Source organism: Morone saxatilis, unplaced genomic scaffold (assembly GCF_004916995.1).
Source record: "Morone saxatilis isolate NCDOM2014 unplaced genomic scaffold, NCSU_SB_2.0 Contig9, whole genome shotgun sequence".
Classification (NCBI taxonomy): Eukaryota; Metazoa; Chordata; class Actinopteri; family Moronidae; genus Morone; species Morone saxatilis.
In genome coordinates, this window is record NW_023340268.1 from 10333251 (window position 1) to 10342999 (window position 9749).

Consider the following 9749-nt stretch of genomic DNA (forward strand, 5'->3'; position numbering starts at 1 on the left):
AGAATTACTCAGAAAAACAGGAAAGTTCTAGTACTTCTAGTTGTTTAGTTCAGCTCAATTTGAAAGTCTAATCAGGGACAGGGTCTGAAAATTAACTTCAGCTCGACCCCAAACTGTATTAACTACATCTGTTGCATTACTTTTTTCAGTGCTCGACAGTGATTATCTGTCTCAAACAAGTAAAAATGTTTTAAAAAAGGAACCAGTAATGCAGCTGGCCTCCTGAACAACAACCGTTACACATGATTATCTATTTACTTGATCCAAGTTGTATAGGTTGAGTTGTTCACCCTTGTCTTAAGCAGTGAAATAAATGACATGACAAATACATTTTTAATTGACATCTGTATGAGCCCATTTATTACATCATATAAATCTACTAAAAGTATAAACATGGAATACAAAATGCTCATAGAAAATACATACAATAAGGGCCTTGGGAAACACTTTATAAAACAATACTGTATAGAATATGAAACATATAAAAACAAAACTTAATCAGCACATCATGCATCAAAGCCAAAAGATGAAAATTCTTTTTTTAATAAAATGGATAGTAAAAAAAAGAAAGAAAAAGTTGAAAAAGCCTTCACTGATAATGCTTACAAAGAAAGGTCAAAGGCATCTGTAAGAAATGAGCTCTGAGATTAATGGCTTATGGTCAGACACATAGTAACCATCTAAATTAGAAGAAAGAAGAAATGCAAAAACATACAATTCAAGATGTCCAGCCTCATTGCTGTAACCAGCTCATTCAAATACTCATCGAGTTTTTCTCTTTAATTTTCTTTTTAGCTTTAGCACGAGTGGACTGGTAGTACGGTTTGTTCTTGAGTCAGACTGGGAATTGGTTCATAAGACGATACAATCACTGATTAGTACAGAAAATGTATCTGCAGATGAGATTCTGGCAGAAGAGGGGAAGAAACGTGGGAAAAAGAAACGTGAGTGCTGCAGAATTGTGAGGTCAAAGTGTTCAAAGGTTCAAAGGTCTATTTAACTTTTCAGTATCTACTGGAGAAAGCTGCAGGGTGTTTGCAAAGAAGACAAAATTACATAGAAACATTTCCCTACTTGTGCTGCACACATATTTTGCAAGCTGAGTACCAAACAAACAATATATCATGAGTATAAATGTATACCAAAGGTAGTAAGATTTAATAAATCCTTCATAATCAAACATCATGTAACATATTCAAGCAATAGTTCGACATTTAAGGAAATACACTTTTTCACTTTTTGGTGGAGAGTTAGATTGATTGAAAAGATGAATAACAATTTCTGGTCTGTACAGTAAATATTAAGTTACTGCAAGCAACGGGTCTCTCGGACTACTTCTTGTTTCTGTGTAATTTTGTCTTCTGTTTCTGAGCGGTTGCCAGGCAACCTGTGGAAACTTCAGGAAGATATTTCCAGCTACCAAGAAATAGCTTAGTCCGCCACACAAAAGGCGAATTGTGTGGTTTTTGAACAGATTGAACTAATCAGATAATAGCATGTTAACTTGTGAGCTTTAGGAGTGCTGGTCGGTGGATTTTATTACCGTCGTTCAGATCCAGGTTGGTTGTTTCCTGTCTTTATGCAAAGCTAAGCTAACTGGCTGCTGGCTGTAGCCTTATAGACAGACAGAAGAGTGAGATTGATCTTCTTGTCTAACTCTCTGCCAGAAAGCAAATTACAATAAATGTCAAACTATTCCTTTAAGGTACTGTAACAGCAATATAGCATGTATTACCTTTACATGAACTGACCAAAAACTTCTTTAAGCAGAGTAGAACGTCCCTTAAAGACCTCATTAAAAGAAATGAAAGGTTTGCGTTTTTTTAACATGTCAAACTATTGCATGCTACCAATTTCATAAAAGGCACAATGATCCGAGCAATAAAACAATAAAATTGGTTCTGGCTTTAATCTTGCTCGATCTCTGCTTCTTTGTTTTCTATTTGCCGCCTCCTCAAATTTAGTGTAATCAGTTTCTGCTGTTGATCATGCAGCATTCAGCAGCGAAATGGACCCTCCTGCTGTTTAACTTGCATAACTCAGTGCCCACATTTCCTTCCAACCAAAGCCACATTAAACTCTCACTTCCATTACATGGGGTCTTTAAAAGGCTACTCATTGAAATGCCTTCATCCTTATAATGTATTCAATACATTTTAGATAGAGAAAAATAAAGATATCACATTTACAATATAAATGAAATCAGGTCCTTCAACATAAGAATATTTGAAAAAGGTGATAAGTGCGAGTTACATACATCGTTTTTAGCCCATGGACATACACTAGCACTGCTAACAAGCAAGTTCTGCTTCCAGTATGTCAAAAATACAACCACAAATGCTGGTACTGTTTCGTATTGCCTGCAGTGACTCACACACGATGAATCAGCTTGTTAAAAACCTCAACTTATTTCTTTTTTTTGTTTTGGCCTTCACATTTTTACCTCCGATCACCACTGTGTGGCTTTTTCGATGTTTCTGCTAGATGAAGCACATGACAAACACAATCTGTATCACAAGAGTAATTCCATAGTCTAAATGTTAAACGGCATCGCTTTGTAGACGCTTTAGTTGATAGCACACTGAAAATATACATTCAGCTAGTGTCATGGTCATCAGGCATACAATGAACACTAATATAATTGAGAAAAACCTTTACACAAACAAAAAAGAAAACATAGTGATGGTTCACTATCGGATTTTTCAAAAACCTGAGCTGCTGTCAGAGTAATCAGTAACCCGCTGACATCTTTGCAAAGTACCCTCAAATGATTACATGAGCCAATAAGTATTAGTTTCAATGCTTACTTGAATTCTGTTATTACTTGAGGATGCAATTTCCACATATTTACACTATATTCTCAGGCAGAACGAGGCGGTGTTCCCATTACGGAAGTGTTAGGGTAGGTGGGATCTTGTGACCCCTCGCTGTTTCTGTTTCTGGCGATATTTCATTCATGGACACAGGGGTACTTGCCATCATACAAACGTTTTACCACCTTCACTTGCCAAGTCCTAAATACTATATGCAAGTAAACACACCCAAAACATGAAAGAAAACAAACTTCAGAACGATCCATACCTTGATCAGATGTGTTTGGTTTGATGGGTCATATTAACTTATGTCCCGTACATTCACTGATGAAAGGCTTTGCTTATGAAATCATAAAAAAAACATGTCAGTCAGCTGGTATGCCAAGCACGTTTACAGGGTTTTTTTTTGTTTTTTAAAAAGCACTGTTATCCTGTAATACCTAGGCACAAAGAGGTAACGGCTATAGTGGCAAGTGTTTGTTTTATGGACGGACGTGCATACTGTAAGTCAAGGCCTGATTACCTGGTCCTCGTAACAAAACACAAGTTACAAAACCTAAACATTTGCACAATATCACCTTTATATCTATGAAGTGATCAATACTGTTACCAGGAATCCTACGGAGTGTGAAGGCATGTTTCCGCAATGGACGGTAGTTTTAGTGCGAGGGCAGGGTGGCAGTGTTGGCTGCGTTGAGTTGGCCCACAGCTAACATCAGGATGTCTTTCTTCTCTTTGTAAAAACGCAGTTCTCTGCCCGCCAGCCTGGCATCCTCCAGTTCTCGCTCTGTCGACGCCATCTCCTGCGCAATGGTGGCGGCTACGCTCTGTTCTCGGTTCACCCAGTCGGCAGCCATCTGAGTGCGCATGTCATCATCCAGAGCCCGGTGGGAGTAGTGAGCCAGCACTTCCTGCAAAGTTTAGAGAAATCAAAGAGGGGAAGCTAAGTGGTCTTAGCAACTAGACGACAAAGACTTTAATAAATCTTCGCGAAATTCTCAGGTAAAAGATATAACGCAACTTATTTCTAATTTGAAGTAGGGACACAGCGATATTGACAAAGCCAGTGAACATTTAGTATCTGCCAGGCACATTGAAACTGAACGTTTCTTTGTCAGCGTCATTCTAAAAGTCTGTGTTTCAGTTACATTCATTTGGTCACAGTGAGCTGCCAACTCTTTGGTATCAGGTTTCTTTACATAAAAATGATGAATGTAACTGAATGAATGAAAAGAGAGTGCTGGTATTGGACCAGTACTGAATATCTGCAGAAACCCTGAGTTGTGGTATCAGACTCGGTATCGGGGGAAGCAGAAGTCACAAATGGCGCTGCCCTAATTTGAAGGTACTTCACAATGCCTCACATGTCAGCTGTAAAACCAATGCAGTGCAACTACAGATTGTTTTTTAAATCCATTTTTTTTAGCTAGCCTGTGTTGGAATTTTCTTCTGCAGTGATCTTATTTTCCAGCTCCCCGCTGCTCTCTAACAACGCTCCAATTTGTGGTGTGCAGAAAAAAAATGTAATCTGTCTGGACCAGTCTTGCCAAGCAGGGAAAGATTTAACACTTTGTTTAGGAAACTTGATGAAAAGTGATGAAAACTACTACTGTAGTTGGATAATTGAACCCATCTGTGAGATGAATGATAGTACCTGTCGGGAACACTGTCGTTCTCTCATGGCTTTGAGACTCCCATTCCAGTGCAGCAGCTGGAACACAGTCATCAGCTCCTGAAACACAAACACAGCCAAGCCAGCAGCAATAAGGCATCAAATTTACTGCAGAACACTCAATGTGTAGGAATTCAGGAGTGCAAACTCTGCTTGCTTCCTTCAGATTTCCTATTTTCAATTGGGCATGGGATTAAGATGGTAAAAGATAAACAGGTCACCGTGGGCTCAAACTACAGGATGTTGAGCCGCAGCTCTTAAAAACATTTATTTGGTCTCAACTTTGTTTCATACATTTTCAAGCTCAACACATTTTAACCTGGGCTCAAATCTGCCAATGCTATTTTCACACTATCCCGGTGCGTCTGAGGAGGGTAAAATGGTACTTAACACGACCCAGACATTCCTGAATTTTACGCACCTGAAACTCCAGCATGGATTTTCCTTTGTTGGACTCAAGCATGAAACGAAATGCACCAATTCCTGTGTTGGGATTGTCAGCCTCTTCTCTGTTTCCCTGCAAACAACAACAACTAGTTAGTGTCAGTGTGCTGCGTTCACCCAAACAACAGCTTGACAAATACTGGATTTCTGGGGTAAATATAATGATGAGAAAATAATTCTTAAAATGTGAAAAGATTTATAACATGACACATATAATAACAACGTTGGGACAATGTCAATATGTCACAAATGGAGGAACAGATAATAAAAACATCACTGAATGTGACAAATTATTCTCTTAATATAGCATATTATACATATGAAACACACACACACATATTTATTTTTATTTTTCTATTTAATTAATGTTTTAATTAAAGGGGCTATCTAAAATATGTGCAATAATGTGCACTATGAAACATTTTTTTGGTCAGGGAAACTGAAATAATATCTGACGTATGTCTCCTTGAAGAATGTACTCAAGTTTTACATAAAACTACTATAGTGCAAATTGTTGCATATGCATCTGTGTCCTTTTATGTTTTTATTCACTGTGATGATATATACTGTATATATACTGTGACTTACTGCTTCCTCTTCACTGACTGCTGAAAGCACACAACCTTCTCTAATTTATACGAACTTACATTGAAGGAGGCCAGGGCCTCACTGACGCTCTTCTCAATGAAGTCGTCTGTGATGCGACGGGAGGGGTGTTCATTGAAAACAGAGTTCATCAGGGCAATCTTGGCAGCGCTGCGCCTCGCCTCGGCTTTGGTGGGACAGAACTGTCAAACAGTAAAGGAGACATGCATTAGTGGTCAGATACAATCAGAAACACAGATATACAGTCAAAAAGCTAAAGACCCTTTAGTGGTCTTGAGTTTGCATCCATATTTGGTATGTTGTGGTTGCAAGCATGTTGGAGTTTTATAAGCTTGTAACAAGGGACTAGAATAACCCTTTTTTTATATGAATTGTGCAAAACACAGCATGTTTATTAATGTCCTGTTATCATTGTTTTGAAATCAAAGAAAAAACTGTTATCACGCTAAGAAAATGCAGATTCTGTACCTGGAAACTTCCGAAGCAGCTGCCTCCGGGAAGACTAACATAGCAGACATATGGAGGGCTGTTGGATGGGACCATTTCATAAACAACTAGAGCTCCATTCCGCAAGTCCGCCCCTCTGGTCAGCTTCATCTGCCAAAACTCCTGTAAAGCTTCCACCACGTTTACTGGAGGACACAGAGAGAGATAAACTGACTCACAATGTGGTACATTAACCCTGTCTTTTATAGCTAATCCTACTTACATAAGAATATTCTGGTTTCAAGAAACCAGAATGTTTTTTGTTTGTTGCATTAGTTACCGCCTGTGCTCTGCAACATCCTCTCCAAACACAAAGGTGGAAAGGGTGGGAGGAAGGTCATCTCAAGGATGCCAGAGGTTTTTTCCTGAAATTATTTAGGTGGCGGCTCAGAGGAAATTCTGCATCACTTAGCTGCTTAAAGAAACACATCCTCAACTCCACACTTTATGCGCCTGTGTGAGAGAGTTATATTCCTGCTCTCCAAAAAGGAAACAACAACAACAAAGAAAAGCACTAAATTTGCGTCTGAGTCAGAAATTATTATTTGGGTCTGGGCCTGCATGGAGATGTGAGCGCAGCCAAAATTATTCAGGGCTGTTTAACTTCTGTTACCTCTCATCTCTTTCCTGCTGTGCTCTCACTGTTTGAACACAGGCAGTCTGGAGCCCGATCAGAACATTTTAGGGCTGCAGCTTTGCGGCTATTGAGTCCTCTGTAAACGAGCTGAGATATATTCTGACATCAGACATATAAGTCCCTAAACTGCAATCCAAATAATTTTGTTGCTGCTCTTACTGTGTGTAAAAAAAAAAGTTCACTAGAAACAGCTCTCTTGTTATTCGCCAATAATAAAGTAATAACTTGTGTTCTATTGAAAACAGCAGCGTTGCTCTACTTTCACAACCAATATATGAATCCTTAGTGTTTAAAACATTACAAACAAGTACCAACAGTTAACTTAAGCTGTAGATGTAAGATGAGCCATGGGATGTACAATATACATATTGTCCATAAATCAGAGACAAAGTTAATTTTGAGCATCTAAAGGGTCAGGACAGTGATAAGATAACCCATTTTGGTCTGTTATTTTATCCATTTTTGAGCATGTCCTGAAAGATAAAGCAAAGAGAGACAGGAAGTATTGGGAGATAGTGGAGGATAACATGTGACAATGGTGCGTGCTCAGACTGAAACCCACAATGCGGCAGTGGCCATGGCATCAGTCATGACATATCTGACAAATGCGTCACAGGAAAAAGTAAAAATAGAATAACTATTAAATAAATGATCACTGACAGAATTACATGACTTGTCTTAATGGTGTTTTTATTAAATGAAAGCATTTTAATTCCCTGCTAATGGCCTAATTAGAACTATACCACATAGAAAATGTAGAAAACCCAAATTATAATACAGTGTGTAGAGGGAATTATTATTGCCAAATACCAAAATATCATTGTTTTGATGTAATGTGTTGTATTTCTGTGGCGATGTGATAACCCCTTTCTTTATTAGAGTAAATCAAAAAATTGGAGCAACATTAGGACAAAAGTAGCACCCTGATAAAACAGTCTTTATGGTGCTGCCAGTGTTGACGGTGTTAAGTATCCTAAATGGGATAAAGGGAGGGAAGAGGCATTAGTCAGAGCACGGAGGGACAATCTTTTGGAAATAAATCCTATTAGCACCAAACAGGAACACATGTATTACCTCCAAGTGGCAACATTTTAGTGCAATTTAGTGTGGTTAGTGTTAGACATATTACATCTTGTCAGTGTGCTGGAGTGATAAATATAAAGAGAAAAAAGATGGGAGGACCACCAGGAGATCATCACGAGCCAAATACATTACATTTTTATATATCAGTAATTCATGTGCTTATTTCTATTAAAAAGTTATTATCCATCTGGTTTTACTTACTGAGAGGTATCGTATGGATAACACACACAACACTTTTGGTCATCTCTGAAAAGATGTATGAACTTTATTTAGCTCAGTAAAAGAAAAAAAGAAAAAAGGTGTATAACCTGATTTTACCCTCTAAATCTTTGCTGCTGACAATGTGTAAAGCTCATGTCTTTTCCTTTTGTTAATCAACCTTATTCATAACTTTCACAGTCTACACTACAGGACCAGTATTGTACCGTGTCCAATGTAAAAGAAGATGAATATAAATTGCCTTATTTATTAGGTATAATAGCCTTTTGTTTGTGAATGTAATCCTCTGGAGCTGTGGTAGTTAATCCTTTAATGAAGTGATTGAAGCCAAGGTTACTATAGCTATAATATCAAAGGAAAAACTTTTGGAAGAGAAAAGAAACATTATGGTGATATTAAATCTGGTGAAAAGGACCACAATAATGGTAAAAAGCTAAATGAATTCGGTGTGTTTGACACTGAGCAGCCACACATGGACATTACAGGAATGTGGCATATGTTTTTCCCGTTGCTAATCCACTTCAAAACAAATGGCGCAGCTAAAAGTGGCTTTCTGCTCCTCAAAAACTCCCCCCAGTGTAGTGTAGACCGCTACGAGCCGGATTCAACATTTTTACCACCGCTGGACGTTTTTACCTCTGCCATAACCTTGCGTGTGTTTGGCGAAGCTGCGGACCACAGCCTCCACCGCCTCCTTCAGCACCGCCGGGTTCCCCGGGTTACAGTGGCCGGTAGCCCCCGGCCCCAGCCCCGCTCCGATACCGCCGTACAGGCTGTGGAGCTGCAGCGGGGGCGGTGGCGGAGGAGGCCCGGACGAAGCGGCCAGAGAGACCGGGGAGGGCAACAGCGGCGCGATGGGGACCGTAACCCCGGGACGGAGAGAGGAGCGGAGGGTCCCCGTCGGTCCTGAACCGAATCCAATCCCTGGCTGCAGCCTCTGAGGGCGGATACTGTCCGGGATAGATTCCATTGTCCCAACGTAACGTCTGCGGAGCCCCCGGTCTGGACGGAATTTACACCGTTAAAACCCCGACGGCGTCAGCTTCACGAACGCGTCTCCGAGGGGCTGAATGAACAAAGTGTTGGCTTTTGTCAGTCACAGCTGAAAGAAGTAGTTAGCCGATGTTGATTCGACACATATCAGTGCTGCTATGCATCCTCACTCTCTGGATTAGGCTGCGGGATTGTCAGTCAAATGATGCATTCACGTGCCCCTCGTATTTCCATTTATTTTTTACACGTTTAGCCCTCGTGTCCCTGGTTTAATCCCAGTGTTGTAGTGGTCCTTTGAGAAGTAGTTATACTCTTAGTTTATGCCCCAATTTTTATTTTTTGTGTCCCATCCAGTAAATGATAAACGCCCTGTTATTAACAGTGACACATAAAACAACTCTTGTATATTTAGTTCATCCACTCAACTTCTGCTGCTTGACTTCAGGCAGTAAATTTCATTAAGTAATCAACATAAGAACCACAGAAGATTGTGTCCCACTGACGGGTGAGGTAACTAGATAATTATGCACTCATGACAATCTATAAAACTATATCATGTGTTTGCCACCCTCGGAAGAAACTCTGTATACCCACGTATGCCCTGCACTACACCACTGATTATATATCATTTTTACTGCATCCTACTTAATGGATGTGGGTTTTATCAGTTATATGCTTTGTTGTAGGAAAGTGATGTGTGTTTGTACGCTAATAATCATTTTGTAATTTATCTTTTGCTTTGTATTGTAACAGTGGTTATGTTTTTGCGAATGGTCAGCCTAGTCATTATAGTGTC

At 39.5% G+C, this 9749-nt stretch overlaps 1 protein-coding gene across 1 annotated transcript; it reads right to left on the reverse strand.

The window, feature by feature from the left end:
- Nucleotides 1-330: 330 nt before the first annotated feature.
- lix1l (limb and CNS expressed 1 like) lies at nucleotides 331-9136 on the reverse strand. The gene is made up of 6 exons (XM_035681174.1): nucleotides 8597-9136; nucleotides 6004-6167; nucleotides 5577-5717; nucleotides 4907-5002; nucleotides 4468-4545; nucleotides 331-3724 (listed from the first exon to the last, which is right to left on the reverse strand). The coding sequence occupies exons 1-6, from the start codon at nucleotides 8928-8930 to the stop codon at nucleotides 3473-3475; spliced, it is 1065 nt and encodes a 354-aa protein (XP_035537067.1). The 5' UTR covers nucleotides 8931-9136; the 3' UTR covers nucleotides 331-3472.
- Nucleotides 9137-9749: the final 613 nt, after the last annotated feature.